Below are 25,503 nucleotides of genomic sequence, written 5' to 3' on the forward strand. Positions count from 1 at the left end.
ATGTGTGCGTGCGTGCGTGGGTGAGGAAGATCAAAGTCTTCGCTTGGTTTCCCATTTTGGATCTACTCACTTTCCGTGGAATTACACTTGATGGAATTGGGGAAACAGGCGATGGACGTTTATAAATCCTGGATATAGCCGCTTCTAACTGCTGGGATGTATGGGATGCTATGAGCTCAAGACTCCAGTAGCCAAGGGGAAGAGGATTACTGTCGCTTCTTAAGCAGGTTACCGCCCTGCTGAGGGAACTTTAGCTTTGGACTAGATGATCAGTTTTGGATACAGCAGTCAAACTGACTGGGCTGGATGTCTACAAAAGCGAACAGCTCCCAGCGACTTTGTTCCTCATTGGTTGGGATTATAGAGAAATGTTCCTCGTTGCCAGCTGCCTGGTTCCTCTTTAGGGATGCAGATGTTTATGAATGTGGATCAATTTATAATTGTCTACTCTCTCAAGAAAGAAGTCTGGGGGTTTAAGAGTTACACTTTGTTTGGGACTACTTGCTTCCTGTGGAATTATTTGTCTGGTCACTAAGATTTTTTTTCTTGTGGTTCATCTAAATATCATTTGACACCCTTGCCCACTAAGAAGGTGGATTACCCCTGTAAGAGGGGCCAAAATTGGGGAAGTTATGTTCACAATTCTCTCCCTAGATTTAATTGGGATTATAGGTCGTGTTTCCACAGTGGAAAAGGTTGGTATGTCCTGACCTGTGTATATCAGCCCCTCGTCTAACCCAAGTCCTACTCTCTTCCCCACTAACTCTAGATGCACAGCACTAACAGATGACTGAGACTAGCAGTTAGCCGCCAGCTCTGCTCCTCCCGTGCCTGCCTCTGTCTCTTCCTAAGATAAGAACTGCACATACTGTCGAGTAGCAGCTGTAGCTGTGACTGCCCAGAAATGTTGCTTATGGCTTCACCGATTAACACTTGGCAGCGTGCAGAAACAAATGTTTTCTTGTACATCTCAAAGGAACCTTCTTGTTAGACATTGGAATAGTCAAAATTTGGAATTATGGTTAATGAAAAAGCAAAATAATGTCATTTAATACACTTAAGAGGGAAATATCTCTCACACACTCACACTCACACTCACACTCACACTGTACCAGCTTCGAAGTTTTCCCATGATGGCAGCAGAAGCAGCCAGAGCAGCTGATTGTAGTCTGAAGGGACGGCTCGTCCGTGAGATGCTTTCCATGCAGCCAGAGTCCTGAGTTCAGATCCTATGCCCAGTGACAGCCCGGCACAGTGATTGGCAGCTGCTGCCCTCACTGGGAGCTGGAGGCAGGGCGCCCCTGAAGCTTATTTGCTGTCTGCCTAGCTCAGTTGCTTGGCTCCACCAGGTTAAGTGAGAAAGTAAGGTCTGGGTTGGGTGTGGTGACGCACACCTTCAGTCTCAGCACTGGAGACAGAGGCAAGAGAGAGTCTCTGAGTGTGAGGCCAGCCTAGTCTATACGACGAGTCCTAGATCTTACAAAGTGTGAATAAAGAGTAAGGGTCAGAGTGGTCAAGGAAAAGGCCCAGCTTGCCCTCCATGTGGTCTTGGATATGTGCATGTGTACATGCATGCACACATGTGTGCACACACACAGCCTGCACACGGCACTGAGCGACCCGGAAGATGACCAGCCCTGTTGGAGAGGCGGGAAGTCTAGGGGGGATTGAGAAGATGGCGTAGGTTGTCACAGACTTTGAATCTAGCCTCGTTGGAGAGGTCCTAATTCTTTATCTTTCATGATTCCTTATATCTTTGATAGATTATTGATAGAGGTCAAGGTTGCAGAGAAGCTCCAGTGGCCTGTTCCCTGCAGAGTAGAGAACTTAGAATTTCTTAAAAGAGTAGGGTCTGTCTGTCCTTCTGTTCATCCTCCCTACCTCCCTCCCTCCTTCCCTTCCTTTCTTTTCCTTTTCCTTTTCCTTTTTCTTCTTTTTTCTTTTTTCCATTTTCTTTTTCTGAGGCCGGGTTTCACTGGCCTCACACTGAGACTCACTTATCTCTGCCTCCATAAAAGGGTGTGGGCTGCCATGCCAGATGCCTTAAATCACCACAGAAGTGCGTAAGTGCTGTCCTACACGCACACGCAGTACTGTGCTCTTGAGTTGGTGACCATTCACATCTTAACTAAGAATGTTAAGGGGACTGCAAATGTCACTCAGTGGTAGGACATTGCCCCAACATGTACAGGGTTCTGGATCAGATCCCAGTGCTGCACAACAAAACCAGTGACGTCCGCTCATTGCTGATGGCTGCTCAGAGTAGCTCTCAGTCGCCAGCATGGCTGGTTTCCTCTCAGGTACACTGAGTGCAGTAAAAGCCAAGAAGACCCATTTCCTCCAGTCACTGAGCACACATATGAAGAAAATGAACCATGGAATACATATTTAAAAATTATGTAACGGTAGTTGGGAGCAGAAGGAGATAAAACACCTTTTATTCTTAGCTAAAGTTGTGCAGACTCTGTTAAGTAACATCCCAGGATTTTGATGTCCTAATTGCTCTTAAGATTCCTTTTCATTTTTAAATATAATTATTTGGTCAATTGATGTAGCTTAGTGATTTATTTAGAGTACCTAAGCAGAAAAAATGGATGAGAGGCCTGAAGGTGGCTCATGCCTTGGAGTTCCAGGTCCTGGGGAGACTGAAGCAGATGGCTTGAAAGTTGCAAGTCTGTCCTGGGCTACACAGGAAGACCCTGTCTGTCTCCAAGGGAAGGAAAGTTCAGGAGTAAGAAATGTTGCATCTGAATTTTTTTTTTCTTTTTGTTTGTTTGATAATCCTTCCACTGCAGACGTGGGCTGTCACAGGCCTCAGCGTCTTCCCAATGCAGTATGCAGATGTGTCCCAAAGCAAACTGCAAATAATTAGAAGCATAGTACATTTTACTCAGATGAAACTGCAAAAAAAACCTTTAGCATTAAGTTGGGCCTGGCGGGTGCACTCTCTTAATCCCAGCACTCGAAGGCAGAGGCAGGCAGATCTTTGAGTTTGAGGCCGACCTCGTTTACATAGATCTAGGCCAGTCAGGGTCACACAGTAAGACCTTATTTAAAAATAAGCCTCAGCTAAACATATAACAAGGAGCTTTCACATTAAAATCAGGGTGCAAGCTGGGCGTTGTGCATGCATTGTGGCACACACCCGTCATCCTGTGTCATCCTGTTGCTTAAGATCAGAAGTTCAAGGTCATGCTTATCTGTATGGGGAGTTTGAGGTTACCCGAGCTATAGGAGACTTTAAGAAACAGAAAAAAGGCTGGTGTTACAACATGCACACACTCATGCACACACCCACACCTTTTAGTACAAGTTGGAAAACCCCCAATAAAGGGATTACCACCAGGGAAGACCCACTATATAAAGGAAGTAGCGGTGCTCATTAGTGAGGTTATGGAGTCAGGTGAAATGGCGAGCATGTCAGTGTTTGCTTACACTAAGGCTTGTGCTGTCCAGAAAGGTGAGGCGAAAAGGCAGCTCTGACGTGAATGTTTGCATGATTTGCACTCAGTTTTGCTTGCTTCTTTCTGATGAAGTATTTTCCCCTCCTAAATGCAGGGCTTCAGATAACAGGGAGCGTGCTTATGAACATAGTGCCTATGGACACCATGAACGGGGGACAGGAGCATTTGATCGGACAAGACATTACGATCAGGATTACTATAGAGACCCTCGAGAGCGGACTTTACAACACGGGCTCTATTACACTTCTCGGAGTCGAAGTCCAAACCGCTTTGATGCTCATGACCCCCGATACGAACCTAGGGCCCGGGAGCAGTTTACACTGCCCAGTGTGGTACACAGGGATATCTACAGGGACGACCTTACCCGGGAGGTACGAGGCAGAAGGCCAGAGCGCAGCTACCAGCACAGCAGGAGTCGCTCACCACATTCATCCCAGTCTAGAAACCAGTCCCCGCAGAGGCTGGCCAGCCAAGCGTCCAGACCCACCAGGTCCCCCAGCGGCAGTGGCTCCAGGAGCAGATCCTCCAGCAGCGACTCCATCAGCAGCAGCAGCAGCAGCAGCACGGACAGGTAGGTTCTCAGCCGCTCACCGGCGAGCTCGCAAACGCTCAGCGTGGTTAACTTAATACTTCCTGTCTAACCAAGCCATCCTGGATTTTGTGTTTAATGGGTAACACTGCGATACCGAGTTAGCCAGAGTCTAAGCGACGGTTTGTCAGGGCTGTTGGGAAAATTCAGTTGCTGGAAAGGAGGAGAAACAGTGATGGAAGTCTGGTGAGACAGACGGGACCCTGGATCTCTGGAGTTTCGTTGTAACTTAAGAGTGAGGACTCAGCTTCTCCATGGGGCCAGTGTTTCTGAAAGCTATTGGGTAAATGTATTGCTGGAATACATGGTTTATTATCAGCAAGCGAATCAACTTTAAACAGACTTGAACACCGCAGTGTGCGTTACCGGTTTTATAAATGCGTTCTTAACCCCAGAGCTACGGTATTCTTCAGGGCTGCAAGAACTCAGTTCGTTGGGCTGTTTTGGATATGAAGGAGTTTTATGTTAGAGACAGCAACAGTAAATTGTTGGTTAACAAGGAGACTTAGAGCTTAGGCTGTAAGCAAACTGACTGCTCTGGCACGTGACGGGTTGAAAGCAAACCTTAGGTAATACTGCGTAGTTTTCCTTGCGACTTCTGGGCCCCCACTTTCTCATTGCTTATGTGACCCTTACTGTAGAAGTAAGAGTGGCAGGAGGCCATGGCAGGAGACTCTGGATCCTGCCTGCTCAGTACCCATCCCCATGCTGAAGAGCCCCAGATTCCCAGAAAACAAATGGTACTCTCATTTATCGTGAATAGTGAGATGGAACGGCTCGCGACACGCTTACTGCGCGTCTCTATAGTAACCCCCTTCCTAGTGAGCAGGTGCCGCTTGCTTCATGGCCGAGGCAGGCTTTGTGCATTTCTTCTCTCTGTTTCTTCTTCAGACTTTAAACAAGGCGCCCTAGGTTTAAATTTGGGTGGCATGTATTATGAACCTAGAACACACAGCTTCTGGGACCTGATTAAAAAGTCCAGAATTTGCTTTCAGTATTATGTGCTTACATTTAGGAGAAGCAAATGATCATGTGAGTGGATAGCTCTCTTAGGTTTCCTAGATTGCCTAATAGTGAAGTGGGAACTTTTAGCCCCATTTTTTTTTTAAAGATTTATTTATTTATTTTATATATGTGAGTACAGTGTCTCTGTCTTCAGACACACCAGAAGAGGGCATCGGATCTCATTACAGATGGTTGTGAGCCACCATGTGGTTGCTGGGAATTGAACTCAGGACCTCTGCAAGAGCAGTCAGTGCTCTCAACCACTGAGTCGTCTCTCCAGCCCCTAGCTTCATCTTAACTATTAGGAAATTGTCACGTTAGTGAACTGGTACTTACTGTAGGAAGCCAGAGAAGTCGGACTGGCCTGACGGCTGGATGAAGAGTGGCTGAAGTTCATTTGAATCCTAGGAACAGGCTATAAAATCTTGCCGTGTTTCACTCTCCTTTATAACTTCTCTAGGCCCTGCCCATTAAAGGAGCCCCTCAGCATTTCAGGGGTCGGAGCCTGACTGAAAGTGTATGCGGTGTGGATGTTGGTGTGGTGTCAGGCCCTGTGCCAGCTCTATACTGAAGGCCATGGTTACAGTCTGGACGAGACACAAAGCTGACACACACGTGTGATCTGATATGCTCACCAAGCTAATCTGCTCACGTAGATGTTCAGATCTGTGTTCTGACAGTCTGAACATGAAGAAGGGCGGGATGTACCTGGAAAAGACCTGCGGACCAAGTCTTAGGGAGAACGTGGGTGAGCAGAGAGATTCCCAGGTGACTGCTGCTGGTGACCCTGTCCAGGATGTCCTGATGACAGAGAGAACAGGAGCTGGAGGGTCAGAAGGTCATGTCTGACCAACTGAGCTGTTGAATTGGCCCTGTTCAGGAGGTGTTCTGTGATGTAAAATGTAAACTTTTGTGCTCTTTGTACTTGGCATGGCCGATTTGTACTGCTGAGGCCCACATGAGCAAGGAGGCAGGGATTCTAGCCCTCACCAGAGGACAGCACCCCATGGGCTTGGGAATGTTGACATTACAAGTGTGTGATACCACGCCCTGGTTTGTGGGGTTCTTCAGGTTGAGCCCAGGCTCTCTGTGTGCAAGGCAAGCCGGCTACCAACTGAGTCCGGTCTTCAGCCTATTTGTTTAACCCCTTTGAAGACGTTCTACTGCATTTCTTGACTTATTGCTTCCTTCTCATATGTAGTAATATGGAAGTGTGCATGAGAGTGTGTATACTTACAAATATATACATACATTTATTATATGTGTGTGTGTGTATGTCTGTCTGTGTGTGTACATGTATGCACGAGCACACACACTTTTCTTTTCTCTAAGCAGAGAGAACATAATTATGGTTACAATTTCTTTCTGGACTTGGTGTATTTCAGCCTTGCATATTTTGCTTTTAGTTCATTACCTGAACCTAACGTGTTAGCTTATTGATTTCTTTCTATTGTTAGCAGTGTGACGGCTGCTTTGTGATAAGTGCTGGGTATCTATGTATAGAATGATGGGAGAACCCCGAGACCTAAGACGGGGCATTGGTCAGGCTGTGCAGAGTATGTAGCATGTAAGGAGAAAGGCATTGTATATAGCATGTAAGGACTTTTGTGGACAGAGGAATGATCTGAATGTTTTGAGATCAGCAGATAGTTGTTGTGTGTGACAAGGTCTCCCTACATAGCATTGACTGACCTGAAACTCACTGTGTAGATCAGGCTGGCCTCAAATTCAGTCACCGCCTCTGTATCCTGAGTGTTGGCATTAAAGGTGTGTGCTACTATACCTGGCTAAGACCAACAGATAATTTAAAAATGGTTAAACATGTTAATAGTTTAGGATTGTATTCTTTAAAATGTAAGTTTTTAGGTGTACTTGTTTTATGTGGATGAGTGTTTTGCCAGCATGTATGTGTGTGTGTCGTGTGTGCCTGTTTTCCACAGCAATCAGAAGATACAGCGCTGTGTATCCTGGAACTATAGCAGTGGACAGTATACATCTCAGCGTGGGTGCTCAGAACTGAAGTCAGGTCTTCTGCAGGAGCAGCGAGCCAGTCTCTCCAGCCCCGGGGTTTTGCTCCGTGTGCAGGGATAAGCACTGAAGGATTCAGAAGGGAGAGAGCTGGTGAAAGCAGCCGCTGGGCCTGCTCACTTGGTAGTGCTCGCCTAGAATGCTTCAGGCTTTGTTCTGCAACACACAACAGCAAAAACCAAAAAAGACCCCCACACCCGTGAACCTTTACCACCCTGCTCCATAGAAAACCCAGTCAGTCAACCAAACAACTCCATCAAAACCATGGGAGGTGCCTGTAAGCTCAAAGTATAATTCCAGTGTTAGGTCCTTGGGGAAGGAGAACAGGCTGTGCCGGAGAGTGCCTGACTGGGGATGGGCGGGCGACAGTGTGCTAAGGTTGAAGACTGTGAAAGAGCCTGAGCCAGTCATGGCTCTGCCAGGGCTCGCCACCGCCACCGAGCCACCGAGAGCAGCACCACAGGCTCTTTGCCCTTTCAGAATCATCTGGAAGACTCAGATGGGTTCTTGGTTAACATGAAGAAGAACGCAGAACCCTTGGAGATAGGTGGGACCTTTGGTCCTGTGGTCACAAATGAAGTTAGGGTTAGTGATACTGAGAGGCTCTCTTAGCCTCGTGTTCCTTTATCAGATGTTCCTTTCCCTCTAATTAACATGCAAAGTAATATTTTAAAATGTTACACAAATTTATAATGGCTTAATTTCTTTTTGGGAAGAAATAGCTCTTTTAAGTCAGGCGTGGTGTACACATTCATCATTTAAACAGGAGACTCAGCAGTTCAAGGGCATCCTCAGCTACATAGTGAATTCTGAGGTCAGTGTGGGATGCATAACCTGTTGGGAAACAGACTGAAGACCTGCGTTCCTTTAATTCAAGTACTGGGGAGGCAGCAGCAGGCAGATCTGTGGAGGTCCAGCCAGCTTGGTGTGCAGAGTGAGTTCCAGGACAGCAAGGTGTATAGTGAGACCTTGTCACACCTTCCAACAAATGCAAAACCAAGGCCTTCCCTCTCCCTTCCTAGATGATTTTTAAGTGTAATAGTCCCAAAAGCTATTTAAAGATGTTTGAAATTAACATTGTTTTGCATGTTGTACAGTATAAGTAGTCCACACTGTAAACAATTATTCTCCTGTCAGTTTGGCTGACTGGGAGACCCACCTTTGACCTCTGTGATTAGGGGTGGCAAGACTTCTAGCAGCCACCTGGAGCGAGCCCGCCCTGCTTAGTGACTGTGGTTGTGCCACTTTCCTGAAGAGCTTTTCTCACAGCTTTCACTGCAGTTGCTGGTGAGAAGCAGGCCCCTGGGTAGGCCCCACCCCCGGGCTGCTGCAGGTGCCTTTCTTTATTGTAGCCCCACCCAGCACACCGCTTTTCCTTTAGCAGAACACTACTTGTTTTAAATTTGGTGTGTGCGCATGCCTGTGTGTGAAGGCTGTGCGGCCTAGGGTGCTTGTTGAGATGTTGAGGTCAGAGCACAGCTCTGTGGAGTTGGTTCTCTTCCCCTTCATGTGGGGGCCAGCAGTGAACTCTGGTGCTCTATCCAGCCACTCTGTGAGGCCTCAACAGAACTCCGTTCGTTCGTTTGTTCGTTCTTTTTTTTTTAAAGATTTATTTATTATATATAAGTGCACTGCAGTTGTCTTCACACACACCAGAAGAGGGCATTGGATCCCATTACAGAGGCTGTGAGCCACCAGTGTTAGTGAAGTGTTTACCAGGTGTGCACAAAGCCCTGGGTTTGGTCCCTAGCATCTCACCCCGGCGGTGTGATGTCACCTCCCACCCTGGCTGTGGTGCTGACACCTCCTTGCTTGACACATTGCCTTGACAGAAGAGTAGTCTACTTTTTCTTGAAAGGAAAATTGAAAGAAAAAAATGTTTTGGTTGGTTTTAAATTGATACAGAGTTTTACTGTGTAGGCCAGGCTGGACTCAAACGCAGAAAGATCTGTGTGTCTCTTTTTTTTTTTTTTTGGTTCTTTTTTTCGGAGCTGGGGACCGAACCCAGGGCCTTGCGCTTCCTAGGTAAGCGCTCTACCACTGAGCTAAATCCCCAGCCCCCTGTGTGTCTCTCTTGAGTGCTGGGATTAAAGGTGTGTTTCACCACACTTGGCTAAAAGTGTAAATTTCACGAGATTAACTTCATGTGTTCGTATGAATGAGCACATGTATGTGCATGGCCCAAGGGTGCCAGAAGAACCTCAGATTGCATGGAGTGGAGTTACAGGTGGTTGTAAACTTTGAAGAAGCAGTTGTTGTGTGTGTATGGGAGTGGCGTTTGAGCAGCAGCTCCTGTGGAGCCCTGAGGAAGCCACACTTGCAGGGTGTGGATTTTATCGCTCCTTCCATTGAGCTGGTGGGGTTTGGAGCCAACTTTCGTTTAACCAACTTTTCGTTTTGCTGTCCTGGAAACATTTTTAAAGTTTTTTTTCCCTAGGGATATTTATAGATGTATTTATTTTAAATAAAAATGTTAAAAGTTGTTTATGAGTAGCATGGTCTTGAATGATGTTGTCATCCTAGGACTTGTGGGGTGACCAGGCATTCAAGGCCATCCTCTGTTTACATGCACACTTGGGTCAGCCTAAGGATACACGAGCCCCTGTCTGAAGTGTAAAGTTGTCTGTGATACCACTGAGCTCCCCTACTGTTGGACAGTAGTGTTTATCTTACCTGAATTTTGGGTAAAAAGTTTAAAAAGTAATTAAAATATTGAATACATTTTAGATCCTCCCACCCCATCCCCACTGTTGGGGAGCTGAGAAGACCTTGCTCTACCACTGAGATATACTTATGGCCCCTCAATGCTTCTACACCAGGCATAAAAAGGTAATAAAAAAGAAGGCTGCTGGCCTAGAGCATAGCATGCTAGTATGATGTAATCCCAGTACTTTGGGGCTCGAGGCAGCTTAAGTGCAAGGCCATTCTGGCCTGTATAATAAGATATTGCCTCAAAAAACAGCAGAAGCCGGTCGTGGTGCCACATGCCTTTAATCCCAGCACTTGGGACACAGGGGCAGCAGATCTTGAGGTCAGCCTGGTCTACATAGCAAGGTCCAGGACAGCCAGAGCTATACAGAGAAAGCCTGTCTCAAAAAACAAAACAAAGGCCAGAAATGACCCTGGCATATAATCTTATTTACCTGTGAGGACCGAGTCTGCACAGATCACAAGTGGCTTTGTAGTTTTACCCCTACAAACTCTTGGCGTTCACTGATTTAAGTTGTGAACGACGGCTTTCTCTCCAGCTCACATAGACACATGTCCAAATTTGCTGTCTCTTGTAGAAAGGATGTGTGGGGAACCCTGGGGTTGGTGACTGGTCTGTCCCCTGACACCTTTGTTTTGCTTTAGTAAGCGTGCTTTTTTTTAGGGTTAGTTAGGAGGATGAATTCCCACGCGCGCGTGCGTGCGTGCGTGCGTGCGTGCGAGTAGGTACACTCCTGCCACAGGGAACATGTCTGTCCTTCCTTGCCTTCCATCTTGTTTGAGGCAAGATCTCTTGTTCCCGGGACACTGCTCCTGCTGCTGGCCTTAGAGCTTGCTGGATTCTCCTGTCTCCACGTGACAGCTCTCTTAGGGATTAATACATCCATGGGGATGTCTGGTTCTCGGGATGGAGTCTAAAGTCCTCAACCCTGACGTCTCTCCAGCCCTTGTTTGGTTTTTGGAGGGAGGCTCTTGCAGTGCCCCACTCCTGTGTGCGAGCACATAGGTGTGTGTGAGCATCATGGTGGGCTTGGGGAATGCTTGTTATGACAGTCTCATAGATAACACACCATTATAGTTATATGAGTTTATTTTACCTGGTCATGCAGCTTGCTATGATAATGTATAGTTTACTAGAAAGTACCATGTGTGGGAGCAGCTTCCTAAGTGTGTGAAATAAACGTTTCTTGCCGTGTGGCGGTACACACCTTTAGCCCCAGCACACTGAAGGCAGAGGCAGGCTAGCCTGTTCTATGTAGTGAGACCCTGTACCCAAAATAAAACGAAATAAATAAATAAATAATCAGTTTAAGCGAATTGCTTAGATTGGAATGTTATTTTTCCATGTGGGTGTTATGGAGACAGATGCCTGTGTTGGGACCATTGAAACTGCCTTGTCAGTTGCAAAAGAACTACACACACGTGAATTTGTGAAAGTCAGTTATTTTGGACTAACAAATGAAATAATGTATATTTTGGGGCACTCAGGAAGGTTTCGAGTAAAGGTTTAGAGAATTCTTATTTAACGCAGCCAGTGTTAGAAACTATAAAGATAGAGGGTTGTTTTGTTTTTTGGTTTTTGTTGTTGTTTTTGAGGAGGGGATATTGGGTATGGAGCCCAGGCCCTTTGCGTGCTCTCACACGAAGCTCCACCCTCTATCCAGTGCACACTCTTAGAGGGATGGCTCTTAGTTTGTCTCCTGGCCTGCGTTTTCACCTAGAACGCAGATATCTGCACTCATACAAGCCCAGGTAAAGCGCTACATTCCTTTAGCCATATTACTCGAGCCTCTCCAAGGTTTCCAAAGAAAATGCTGTGAGCAGAAACCATAATCTTGACTGTGGGCCTTTAGCTATTAGGGTAAGTTTCTAGCTTGCAGCTTCCTACTGTTGGTGATGGGATGCGGTAAAAGTCCGTTCATGGTATTACCCATCAGTTAGTCTGTTTCTTTAAAGTATGGTATCCAGATTTCCCTGGAAGTTCTCGTCAGAGCTGATAGTCAGTGCCTAGAGCTGAGGGGCAACAACTCCTTGCCTCCCTCCCCGACTCTCCACCCCTACCAGAGTGTTTGTGAACTGTAGGGCTGTTTGTTCTGGTGCGGACGGGCTCTGCAGGTTTCCCTTCCCTTCCACGCCGGCCTGCAGGGGTCGCAGCAGAGCCAGTTTGCAGATGTTCTGTTTTGGCTGCTGCTTGCCGTGCTTGCCACACAACCTTGTGCCTTAAGGCTGTGAGCATGTCTGGGCTGGGAGAGGTGTGTGCTCAGTGTGGAAGGAAAGGCGGGTGCGTAGTTCGGACTGTGGTGATCCGGGAGCAGGCGCATTTCCTAGCTGGTTTCCCAAAAAGGATGTCGACTCTACAGTTTTAGTAACGCTTAAAAGGGGTGCGTGTGTGTCTGTGTCTGTCTGTCTTTCTGTGTGTGTCTGTCTCTCTCTGTGTGTGCATCTGTGTCTGTCGGTCTGTCTTCTGGTGGTTTTAGGGCCAGAAGAATAAATAGGTCTTCAGTTTGGGGCTTAGATACTGAGCTGACTCGGGTTTGCTCTGCCACTGAGGAAAAGAACCTGGAGTCGGTGGCTGAGTTTTCTTTGAGAAGCTAGGAACTGTGTGTTTGTATCTTGAACCAGCCTGAACTGGAATTATCCAGTTTGAGTTGGCTGTTTGCCACCTCCTGAAAGCTTCCTTGTTTTGCCAGTGTTTGCCTTGTTTGTGGCGTTGCTGGGCGCAGTGGGCAGAAACTGCTTCTGGGATCGGCCAGCCTGGTGGTGTAGGTGTGGTGTGGGCATGCTCACAGGGGGGTGGTGTCCATCAAGCCCAGAGGCGGGGCCACCAGCCGCAGTTGTACTGCAGTGTTCGGATCCCGTCCCCCCCGCTATAGTACACTGTTCCAAGCCCCAGCAGCTAAGGCGTCCTAGCCACTGCCTTGCCGCACCAGTGCATTCTCTAGAGCTGGTGACTGGAGCTCCCTAGAGCCGCTCCGGCCTTGTCAGACTCTCAATTCTTTGTACCTTGGACTGAGCAAGGGTTGATTCTGGTTAGGTTGAAAATAATTAAAACAAGTTAGGGTAAATCTGTGTGTTGGTAGAGTGTGGGTTTTAACATTGATGTAATTTATTTTTAAAAGATCTATTTATTATATATAGTGTTCTTTCTGCATATATGCCTACAAGCCAGAAGAGGGCACCAAATCTCATTATAGATGGTTAGAAGCCACCATGTGGTTGCTGGGAATTGAACTCAGAACCTTTGGAAGAGCAGGCAGTACTCTTAACCTCTGAGCCATCTCTCCAGCCCCTAACATTGATGTGGTTTTTGTTCACTTGTTTGTTTTCGAGGCAGGGTCTCACTATGTAGCCCTGGCTCTTGTGTAGACCAGGCTGACCTTGGAACTCAGAGATCCACTTGCCTCTGTCTTAAGTGCTGGGATTACCATGTCACCTTTGTTCTATTCTCGATACGAGGTCTCAAGTAGTCCGAGCTGGCCTCCACTTTCTGGAGGATGTTCTAGAAATTCTGGTCCTCATCCCTACTCCTGAGTGTTGACCTACAGGTGTGAAAAACCTGCCTCTCAACTCTTTATGTAGTAATCCCTTGCCACGTTTTTCTTTTAAAAAAATTTAGTTTTCTTTTGTGCGTTGGTGTTTTGTTTGGACGTATGTCTGTGTATGAGGGCGTCAGATCTTGGAGTTACAGACACTTGAGAGCTGCCGTGTGGGTGCTGGGGATTGAACCTGGGTCCTCTTGACCCGGAGGTATGTATGTGCTCTTTACCTCCGAGCCCTCTCAGTGGCCCTAACTTTTTTTTAATGATGGGGATGGAAGCTAAGATTTAATACCTGCTGAGCAGGATTAACAGTATAGTTGCCGCGTCCCCTGACAGAACCTCACTCTGTAGCTTGGACCTGCCTGGATCTGTGTGCGTGCATGTGCGTGTGTATGTATTCGTGTCTGCTTGGACCTGCCTGGATCTGTGTGCGTGCATGTGCGTGTGTATGTATTCGTGTCTTCTTGGACCTGCCTGGATCTGTGTGCGTGCATGTGCATGTGTATGTATTCGTGTCTGCTTGGGGGCTAGAGGAGGCATCCGACTCCCTGGACGGGAGTTAGGGTTTAGGGTGTCTGCAGGATTCCTGGCTTACATCCGGCCTGAGGTCTGAACTGTGGTCCTCAAGCTGGGGCCGCTAGCCACTGAGCACCTCTCCAGGTTCTCGCCTCACTTCTGGGCCTCCACACCTGCCTAAACTTACTGCCGACCAGGAAAAGGTTAACGCGAAGGTTATTTTAAAGTGATGACTGACGTCGTCTTCTTACCGTGTGTCTGTGACTGCAGTGGAGTTGTCTGTGCCGCTCCAGAACACGGTCCCTACCTCAAACCCGAGGCGCTCCATGGGTCTTCTTTATTCTCAGCAGGCGCAGCTGCTTTTGACTGGGCCGTCACAGCGCCATGGCCATGTACACCATTGCTTTGTGTCTGCGGTGAAATTCTAAAGAAATGGTTGCATTTAAAGGGAACAGCTTTAGGCTGAGGTTTCTCAGTAATGAGCCAGCACCCCGAGTTGTAAAGCTGAGCTGTCTCCGAGTACTTCAGTGCCTTTCAGACCTCTTGGGCCTGAGGCGTCTTCTGAAGAATGTTCAGAAGCAGGCACTAGCAAGCCGCTCTCGTGTTCTGGACAGGACGGAGAGGTAGCTGTAAAGTTAAATTTGGAAAGAATGAAACCTCAGAGTGTATTGACGGGCATTGGCACAGGCTGCATCAGGCGTACCCAGTTAGATTTCATTTGGAATTAAATATCCCACATTTTGGTGGGTATAGTTAGTGGCTGATACCTGAAATCATTGTACTCAAGGGCCTAAGGAAGGAGGATCTCATTCAAGCTTGAGCTGTAGAAGGAAATCCTGAATACTTTAAAAAAAAAAAAAAAAAAAAGGTGGGTCATGGCAAACAGCATGGGAGAGTCAGAGGCAGGTGGATCTCTGTGAGTTCAAGGCCAGCCAGGGTTAATTACATAGCAAGCCTCAGTGGTTTGGATGAGAATAGTCCCACATGGCTCATGTGCTCGGATGCGTAGTCCCCCAGTTGGCGGGACCATTTGGGAAGGATTAGGAGGCATGGCCTTGTGGGCGTTGAGGTTTTGAGAACCCTCAGCAGGCCCAGCCTTGTTCAGTTTTCTGCCTGCGGATCGGGGTGAGCTCTCCGCTCCCGCGGCAGTGCCATGCTGCCTGCCTGCCTGCCGGCCGCCATGCTTCCCACCGTGTTCTTGGCCTGACGTTTACTCTAAAGCTATACGCAAGCCCCCAGTTAAATGCTCCCTTCTGTAAACTGCCTTGGCCATGATGTTTCATCACAGCAACAGAAAAATAACTAACACAGACCTTGGTATAAAACAAAACAAAACAAAAGACACCTTCCAAAAGAACCCCAAAGCAAAAACCCTCCCCACGTCCTATGTGGTCTGTGCGCTGCCCTGGTTCAGGCTTCCTATGCATTTTAGTTGATTTTACACTTTACACGGTCAGAGAATAAGCAGATCCCACTGCGAGACGTTTTATCTGTCTCCTGACTGTCAGGTCCAAAGGAAACTCCCACTTCCCCAAACTCTAAAGGCAGCCTGAATGTCCAGAAACCAGAGTCCTGACCTGGCTGCAGAGGGGTCCTGGTGATTAGATAAAAGCCAGCCTGGGGACCTGTAAAGCGGCTTTCACTTAGCAAACGGCCATTTTCCTTACCTCTGGCAAAGGGACATGGCTCTCCAATTAATACCTGCGTTGTTTATCAGTGCATCAAGGTTCATGTTAGCCCCCAGGCTCCTTCAGTCCCTGCTTACAAGTACTTGCTACACATCTATTTCAAAGACCCCGTGGCAGCCCCCTGCCTCTGCGCTCCCTCCCAGCTCTTCACCCAGCTCTCCTCAGCTCCTGCAGGTGACCCCAGGTCCTCCGGTCTCCATCCCTGCTGGTCTCCCCTCTCTCACGGATGGCCACGGGCCATCTTTCCTCACTCCACTCTGCACTCTTTCAGACGACGTCTCTGGCCGTTCTCTCTCTCCCATCTACCCTAAGAACCATGACCATTACTGGAGCAGTCCTGGGGCAGACTTCACCACACACCCACGATGCACTGTCTACCCTGGCACCCTTTGGATGTTCTAAATGCTGCGGCTGTGAAGATGGCTTTTCCTGGTCTTCAGGCAGACTTGCTTTGACTGTGGAGACAGCAGTTAAGCTCCATGCTTTTGTAACTTTGTTTTTCTTTTCTTTTTTATTATTATTATTATTATTATTATTATTATTATTATTATTATTATTATTATTATTATTACTATACAAGTACACTGTAGCTGTTTTCAGACACACCAGAAGAGGGCATCAGATCCCATTACAGAGGGTTGTGAGCCAGCATGTGGTTGCTGGGATTTGAACTCAGGTCCTCTGGAAGAGCAGTCAGTGCTCTTAACCACTGAGCCATCCCTCCAGCCTCTGTAACTTTGTTTTTTAATTTTCTTGAGACAGGGTCTTTCCTTATAGCTCAGGCTACCCTCAAACAATCCTCTCGCCTCAGCCTTCTAAGTGCTTGAATTCTAGGTGTGTTTCACCATAGTGGGCTGTACTGGGGTCTTTTGCTTTGAGGATACCCGAGAAGGAGCTTTTCTGAAGAATGCATGGCCTCGTGCAGGCCAGGCAGGTGCTGTGGTGTGCTCTGTGCTCCTAACCTGCTTTCTGACTCTCAAGGGGGATTGCGACTACTTTTTTTGTCCGTCCTCTTTGGAATTTAAACTGAAAATACTCCAGGAACAAGGTTGTTTGTTTCCCAAAAGTGAGACAGTGCTCTTAACCACTGAGTCACCCCTCCAGCCCCACTTGTTTTGTTTTGTTTTTTTTTTTTGTTTTTTTTTTGTTTTGAGGCTGGATTTCTCTGTGTAACAACCCTGGCTGTCCTAGAACTCACTCTGCAGACCAGGCTGGCCTCAGACTCAGATCCAACTGCCACTGTCTCCTCCTCAGTGCTGGGCTTAAAGCGCACACCACTGCCGCCCCATTGGAGCCTTTTCACTCAGTTCATTTCACCTAGCTTACTTTCAAGACTCACTCACTCTGTTCTATGTAACTCCTCTGTAAGGCTGGACAGCATGTTGTTGTTGTTGTTGTTGTTGTTGTTGTTGTTGTTGTTAGAAGATCTTGCTGTGTAGATCAGTCTGGTCTCAAGCTTGCAGTCCTTTTGCCTCAGCCTCCCCAGTGTTAGAATGTTACAGCTGTGTCCAGGTATAAAGATACCTGTTTGCCTGATTCCTCCAGTCCCCTACTTCCTTCCTTTGATCTATTTCAGCGAGGCCTGATGGGAGGCTAAAACAGAAGGTCCAGTGTTCCACCTATGTATGCAGGAAGTTCAAGGCCAGCCTGAGCAGTATAATAAGACTGTGGCTCAGAAAGGTGCCTGTGGGAGGAACGCTGGTGGCTTAGTGGTGGAGTGTCCCCTAGCACGCAGCAGTGCTGAGCTCAGTGTGCGTGCTCAGGGCTCAGAAGGGGATCGTGGTTCATTCATTCTGTTGTCTTGTGTTGTGAGGTTAAGATCCGGGTCTTGGCTCTTCTGGGTGGGGGAGGGAGGATGGGAGGGAGGGAGGGAGGCTCCATTGCTGGGCAGCACCGCGCTCCGCTGTGGGTTTTAGTCTCTCGCTTATTATCCAGCTCTTTGTGGTGAACTATTTCTATATTTTACATAACTTCAGAGATAATCATAAGCTTTAAAAAACCGGCTGCAGCTGTCGCTGCCTTCTGAAGAGTGAAGTCATGGTTACCCTTTTGTGAGAGCTAAGTGCACATTTTTAAACAGCACCTTCTGCTAAAATCAGATGCTCAAAGTCCTTGGCCTGGGGAATACAGTTCGGGGTCTAGCACCTGCCCAGTGTAGGGGGGAGCCTGGGGTCTGTCCCCAGTCCCTGATAAAGCACAAACCCTTCACTCCAGGGTAGATTGTCACTGTTTGCCTGTCAGCAGGAATTATTACATGTGGCTGCTTGGCTTGGGTCTGACACACAGCTGCGAGTTTCCCTCTGCCTTCCTCACCATTCCGTTTCGGATTGCTGTTAGGTCTGGTTTTTCTCTGAGGTCTTGAATGAAGAGCTGGGCTCTGGGATGTCATTTCCATCACTCAGGCCACCTTGCTGCTCCGCTCTTCTTTGCTGAGTCACAGCTTTCTCAGGCAGCAGCCAAGCTAAAGAAACTTGGAAGACAGAGTGTGTGAGACCCCTTGAGACTGACTAAAAAGCGGTAGGAGTTACTAACATCTTAAGAAACAAAGGAAGCACTTATTACTGTGCAGGATGCCTCGGGATAAACAAGAGCACTCTCCATTTCAGACATTTGAGGTTCTGTGGCAATAAGTTTTCCACATCAGCTGACCTGTGGCATCTCCAGAATTTTCCTACCTTTCCAAACTGAAATACTTTTTAAAAATTGAGATTATTTTATGGGTATGGATATTTTGCCTTCTTGTGCCTGCACATAGTGCATGTGGTACTCAGGGAGGTCAGGAGAGCATTGGATCCCTTGGAACTCACTTATGGATGGTTGTGAGCTATTGTGTGGACACCAGGAATTGAACTCAGGTTCTCTTCAAGAACGCCTGTTCTTAACCGCTGAGCTGCCTCTCCAGCCCTCCAAACTGAAATTTAAAGATAGTGTCTATTACACAGTTTCCAGACTGGGGAGGCGACTCAGTCAGTAAGCTTGCCAGGTAAGCAGGAGGATCCCAGTTCGAATCCCTGTACCCATGTAACAAGTTGGCAGTGTTGGATGTGGAGACAGGATCCCTAGGACTTGCTGGCCATCCATTCTAGCAGAACCAGCCAGCTCCTAGCTGCAGTGAGACCCTTGCCTCAAAGAATAAGGTGGAGAGCGGTTAAGAAAGGCACGCATACCACTCCCCACACATGTGGGTCCCTGTGAATGTGTGTGCGCACACACCGGTCCTCTGCTACGACTTTGACTACTCTGTCTAGTTGGAGCCATAAATGTGCTTTCGTGTCCACTCTTTCACTCAGCATGGTGTCTTCTAGGTTTTTAACATCATAGATTGTGCCAGGCCGAATTTACTTCCTCCCTAAGGCTGAATAATAGCAGTACTATTGTGTGTGTGTCCACTGCACACTGCATTTTGTGTATCCATTCAGCTGTCTCGCTCTTGGTTTTAAGTGCCTACCTTTTGACTGCAGACCATGCTGCGTGTGGATATACAGATCCCAGGAGTCTCTTTTCTAGGTATTTAGGTACACGGGCACAGTGGAAATGTTGGATTATACAGTGCTGATCACTTCTCCCAGTGACTGTGCTATTTTCCCTGCCCTCCACCTGCATAAAGGGCTCCGAATTCTCTCCACCCTCACCGTCTGGAGACAGAGTAGTGGACCCCAGCTGGCCTTAAACTCTCCACCTCCCTCTCTCCGCCTTCTGAGTGTTCCGTCTACACGTGAAATAGCTATGGTTGAGGCTGGAGAATGGCTGCAAGTTTAAGGCCAGACCTGGCCTAATGGAAGAGAAAAAGTCTGCCATGTGGGTTTGCTATGTTTGCGTCTAGTTCCAAAGTGTACACTTCCAGATCCTCTGGTCCACCATATCCTCCCATCCTCCTGCTGCCTTGATTTCCAGTAGTTCAAGTCCTTTCCAATTTTGGGACACGCTCCCCTACACCTCACCCTCCGATGGTTTGAGTTGTATCATTTTTAAAAAGGCAAATTGAAAATACCTCATTCAGGAGCTGTATTAGGGCTCTCCAGAGCTACAGGATTTACAGAACGAATCTCTCTGTATAGGAAGGGAGTTTATTAGAGTGGTTTATAGGCTGCAGTCCAGCTAATTCAACAGTGGCTAATTGTGAGTGTAAAGTCCCAAGAATCCAGTAGTTTGTCAGTCCACGAGGCTGGATGCCTTCGCTGGTCTTCAGTGGACTCCAGAATCCTGAAGGCGTAAGCAGCAGGCTCTAATGCACTGAAGGAATGGACTTGCTAGCAAGGCCAGAGCAAGAGGGCAAAGAGCCAAAGCGTCCTTCCTCTGTGTCCTTATGCAGACGTCCAGCAAAAGGCGTGGTGGTCAGATTAAAAGCGTGTCTTCCTGACTCAAGATCCAGGTTAAATGTGAATCTTCCTACTTCAAATGAAGCAACAATCCCTCCATTTTTGGATTTTAGTTAATTCCAGATGTAGTTGAGTTGACAATCAAGAACATCATCAACAGGGGCAGAAAAGACAGCAGCGGCGGGTGAGCTGGGCTTGCAGGGACTCAAGCTCGGTTCCTGGCACCCAAACTGCACAGCTCACAGTCTTCGGGAGCTTCAAGAGATCTGTGCGACATTTTCTTCTGGCCTTCTCAGGCCCCTCACACATGCGCAAACATGTGTGCTTGTGGCACACACATGCATACACACAAATAGAAACAGGGATACGCTTTGACATGTTAGTTATAAAGCACAATAATGTAGTCACCTTGATGTACAATATAGATAGTGTATTAACTTCTTTTTTCTTTTCTTTTCTTTTTTTTGGAGCTGGGGACCGAACCCCACTGAACCAAATCCCCAACCCGTGTATTAACTTCTTATTTACATTTTTGTGTGCATGTATGTGCACACCTGCATGCCATGGCCCTTCTTACACATGAAAACCAGAGGACAGCTTGTGATACTTAGTTCTTTCCCTCCACCATGCGTTTGTCAGGCTTGGCAGCAAGTGCCTTTGTAGCCACAGTAAGTGCCACCCTATGGTTAATGTTGAGCTTTGAGGGCTGGGTATGGTGACACTTCACACGCCTTTAATCCCAGCACTCAAGAGGAGGCAGAGGCAGATGCATCCCTGAGTTTGGGGCCAGCCTGGTCTACAGAGTGAGTTCCAGGACAGCCAGGGCTACACAGAGAAACCCTGTTTTGAAAAAACAAGATACTAATAATTGCTGTGGCTGTCACTGTGCTTTCTCTGAAGTCTTAGCTCGAGTGGAAAAAGCTACTGCAGAGTGCGTGTTAAGTGATTACGCGGGCTTTTCTTCACGCCAGCTTTGTTAGCAGTGCTGTTTATTTTGCTCATTATTTGTTTCAAAATTATAAAATAATTTTATCTGCAAGCTGCATGTGGTGGTGCCCAGGTTGGGGGTTGTCTGGAAAACCAACAAACCATCTACAGAGTTTTTTGGCCTTGCTGTCAATATAAGGAGAAACTGCATTTTCCTTTTCTGGTTTGCTGTGATCAGCTGACATCAGCATAGTTTGAGACCCAGCTTTCTCTTCAGACTAGATTTAGACTAACAGGAAGAATGACAAAGACCTCTGAGAATGTCTTCATTTCCGCACACATTGTGACATGCTTGTATGTGTACACACACACACACACACACACACACACACACACACACACACACACACACACACACACACACACACACCTTGTCCTTAACTAGAGATGTGGAGAGATCATTAGTGCTGTTGGGGTTGGAAAGTTATAAGAAGCAACAAAGAGGAAAATCCCAGCACTGCCGCGCACATGTATTCCCAGCCTGAGAAGTAGGAGAATTTGGAGTGATCTTTAGCACATAAAGAGTTCGAAGTCCGTGTGGATTACCTAAGGCCCTGTTTAACTCTGTATATCTGTACCCCCAGTACTCTAGCTTGCAGGGGATTAGTGAGTTACAGTCTGTCCTGCACTGTGTAAAGAAACCGTGTCTCAAAACAAGGAGGGGGGTTTCCTCTTGGTGCAGTGATGCATTTTACAATGCAGACAACTGTTGTGTATCTGAGGGAAGCATCGGCAACTCTGGTCACAATTTGAAGTGTCATGAAAAGACCACTCGACGCACTTCCCCTCCTGATTCAAGCTTTATGAGTTACGTACAGGAAAGAAATGACTGGTCACCTGATGAGAAGAGCAGTCATTTAAAAAGCACTGATTCAGAGCTGGGGATGGTGGCATGTGCCACCCTGACCTACATGGTGAGTTCCAGGGCAAGTCTGTGTAGAGAGGCTCTGGCTTTAAAAACAAGTGGTGGGGGCTGGAGAGATGGCTCAGTGGTTAAGAGCACTGACTGCTCTTCCAGAGGTCATGAGTTTCAATTCCCAGCAACCACATGGTGGCTCACAACCGTCTGTAAAGAGATCCGATGCCCTCTTCTGGTGTATCTGAAGACAGCTACAGTGTACTTATATATAATAAATAAATAAATCTTTAAAAAAAAAAAAAAGAGTTAGGTCTTTCAAAGGACTCAACTTTAAAAAAAAAATTAAAAAAAAAAAAAAACAAGTGGTGGTGGTGCAGACCTTTAATCCCATCTCTTGGGAGCAGAGGCAGGAGGATCTCTGTAAGTTGGAGGCCAGCGAGATCTACAGTGTGAGTTCCAGGACATCCAGGGCTGTACAGGGAAAGCCTTTCTCAAAAATCCAAACATAGTTATTGTTTGAGATTCTGTCTTATTCCCTGTCTCAATAAAACAAACAAACTGGGCCAACAAGACGGCTCGGCAAGTAAAGGAGCTTGCCGCCAAGCCTGATGACCTGAGTGGGATCCCGGGACCTACATGGTAGAAGGAGAGAATCAACTCCAAAAAGTTGTCCTCTGACCTCCACATGCACAGACCTCCTTGGTATAGAACCACAGCCATCACTGCCAGGCTTTCTAGAATATTCAAGCTTAAGTTTTCCCATCTTAAAAAGCATGATTTCATTATATAAGCAGTATCTTGAATAGGAAACTGTTGTCATGGAAACGCACATTAACTAAGATCATAGCTTTTTTTAAAAAAAAGATTTTATTGATTTAATGTCTATGAATACATTGTAGCTGTCTTCAGATACACCAGAATCCATTACAGATGTGAGCCACCATGTGGTTGCTGGGAATTGAACTCAGGACCTCTGGAAGAGCAGTCAGTGCTCTTAACCACTGAGCCATCTCTCCAGCCCCAAGCTTTTTAACTAATGATGCCTATATAGATAAAATAAATAAATAAATTCTTTAAGCAACACAAGTCACCACAACCACAAGGTGACCACAATATTGAATATGCTACCCAATATCACCTGCAATTCCATCTGATCACAAATAACCATTAAGGGGAGACATTTTCACCCCAGTGTTATGTAGACCCAGACTCCTTAACAGTGAATAAATGCGTGAGCACCAGGTGTACTGGCAATCGTGTGGTCTATCGGGGATCATGGACAGGTTCTAGGTCTAGTCAGATCTACACGGCCAGATCCTCTCTTAAACACAAGCGACAACTAAATATGGATAGGACCTCAAATCCTGGTGTTGGAAATGAGCAGGCAACCACAGGTTATAACAAGATCACACAAAGGGACACGGGGGAGGGGGTCACTGAGGTAGCCCAGCAGGTTAAAGGTGCTTGCCCGATATGATATCCTGGGATCAGTCCTGAGAGCCATGTGGCAGAAGAGAGGCCCAGTACTGCCAAGCCGTCCTCTGCTTCCACAGGTGCAGACCATGCATATGCATTCAGAAGGCAGCAGCAGGGGGATGTCTATTTGCTGGAGGCCAGTCTGACACAGTAAGACACTGGCTCCAACAGAACAGAACCACCAAACAGACCCTCAGCAGATAGAACCTGTCAGGTATAGTGGCTCCAGTATCAGTAAATTCCAGTAGAGTTCGCCACGGAGTGCCAGGCCTCAGACCGAGATGCTGCCTTTAACTTCCGTGGAGGGAGGGAACCTCAGGAGCTAGAGCCTGCTCCACCACTCCTGGCTTCCTTATTAAGCTTAAGAAAATGCACCTTTCAGGGGTTTGGGATTTAGCTCAGTGGTAGAGCGCTTGCCTAGCAAGCACAAGGCCCTGGGTTCGGTCCCCAGCTCCGAAAAAAAGAAAAAAAAAAAGAAAATGCACCTTTCTCAGTGTGTGTAAGGAGCCTTGTTGTTGTTTAATTGACCAGCTCCCTTTCTGAGGATTTTATTAAAATGAAGGAGAATAGCAAAGTCTATTTAATTAACTGTCACTTCCCCTTCACCCACAGAGAAGCCAAGCTGACAAGGCTCAAGTCAGTCAGTGTACTTCATCCACAGCCACTCGAGTCTAGAAGGCAAACTGATGTGCACACTTGCGTTAGAGATAGTAAGGGTGGACACTGCTCTTACCAGTGACTTCCCTAGTTTGAAATTCAAACTTGGAATGTACCAAAATCTGAAAACTTCGGGCCTGTATGACATCACATGTTGAAAAGTTTGTGCTATGAAGTTTGTTTTATGCATAAAATTTTTTCTTAAGATTTATTTATTATATATATGAGTACACTGTAGCTGTCTTCAGACACACCAGAAGAGGGCATCAGATCCCATTACAGATGGTTGTGAGCCACCATGTGGTTGCTGGGAATTGAACTCAGGACCTCTGGAAAAGCAGCCAGTGCTCTTAACCACTAAGCCATCTCTCTAGCCCATGCATAAAATTCTTGAGAGTCCTGCATTTTCTCTGTTATCTTGAGGCTGTGTGTGGTGTGTGCTTGGAAGATGAACGCTCTGAGTTGTGTATCTGTAACAGTGACAAGAGCCTAAATGACCTGTCCAACTCCTGAACCAGTATTTGGACTTTTATCTCTAGAGCCAACTCCCACTGTCCTGCCTCAGTTGTCACTGTTGATATTCTAAGAGAATTGCATATAGTAGTGTTTCTTTGCTTTTTTGAGGTAAGGTCATGCTGTGCAACCTATGCTAATCTCGAACTCTCAAATCTTAGTTGCTACCGCCTCTTGAAGGTAGAGTTACAGATGCAGTGACCTGAGGGGACAGTTGCAATCAGTTGTGGAAGGTGCAGTTGCCTTTGGTGGCCTGTGTGGTGAAAGAACCCTAACTTTTCCTTTTAGACTCAGCCACTGTGAATTGCCCTCTGTTCCTCTCTGAGGACAGATGTGGACTCCAGAAACCTTCCTTCCACATAGTCCATGTTTCTCTTTCTCTGTCGTCACACTAATGTCTGTGTCTCCCTGTTTGTGTGTTTGCTGTTCTGCTCTGCAGTAGCGACTCCAGCAGCACGTCCAGTGACGACTCCCCAGCCCGCTCTGTCCAGTCGGCGGCGGTTCCCGCACCCACTTCCCAGTTGCTTTCGTCTCTTGAAAAAGATGAGCCCCGGAAAAGTTTTGGGATCAAAGTTCAGAATCTTCCAGTACGCTCTACAGGTAAGGTTTGTATGAGTGCCGTTTCCTCTCAGCTGCTGAGAAAGTTGGCAGCGCTCACGGATGAGCTGGAATGGGCAGTTTACACGGTCTGCTTCTGGTTCATTAGCATTTGGTGCCATGAGCAAAAGCAAGTGATTATTATAACTGTATGTGGCTGATTTCCCAAACACTGAGAGCAAACAGGAGGGGGAGTAGGGAAGTCAGGCCTTGAGGGAAGCAGGCAGGGTCAGCATGGAGCCATCCTGAGACAGTAAGGAAGCTAGAGGCTGGGGGACTGCAGGCTTAGGATTCCCATTGTATGCACAGAGATAGAAAGATGGGGGCAGCCATTGGACTTGGGAGTTGAGGCTCAGAAAGGCAGGCACAAGAGCTACCACGTTTTATTTATGGGCAATTCTCTCTCTCTCTCTCTCTCTCTCTCTCTTTCTCTCTCTCTCTCTTTCTCTCTCTCTCTCTCTCTCACACACACACACACACACACACACACACACACGCGTACATGAACATCACAGATATAGGCAAAACATGGTTTGCTTTGGAAATGGATATTTTTC

The 25,503-nt window shown here is 47.1% G+C and overlaps 1 protein-coding gene across 1 annotated transcript in view; it reads left to right on the plus strand.

The window, feature by feature from the left end:
* Spen (spen family transcriptional repressor) overlaps nucleotides 1–25,503 on the plus strand; it is a 70,014-nt gene that overhangs the window by 17,559 nt on the left and 26,952 nt on the right. Inside the window, exons 3-4 of the mRNA XM_032895153.1 lie at nucleotides 3,559–4,035; nucleotides 24,789–24,949. Coding sequence (XP_032751044.1) covers nucleotides 3,559–4,035; nucleotides 24,789–24,949 — 638 coding nt within the window. The remainder of the gene's footprint in view (nucleotides 1–3,558; nucleotides 4,036–24,788; nucleotides 24,950–25,503) is intronic.

The sequence above is a fragment of the Rattus rattus genome, chromosome 1 (assembly GCF_011064425.1).
Source record: "Rattus rattus isolate New Zealand chromosome 1, Rrattus_CSIRO_v1, whole genome shotgun sequence".
Taxonomy (NCBI): domain Eukaryota; kingdom Metazoa; phylum Chordata; class Mammalia; order Rodentia; family Muridae; genus Rattus; species Rattus rattus.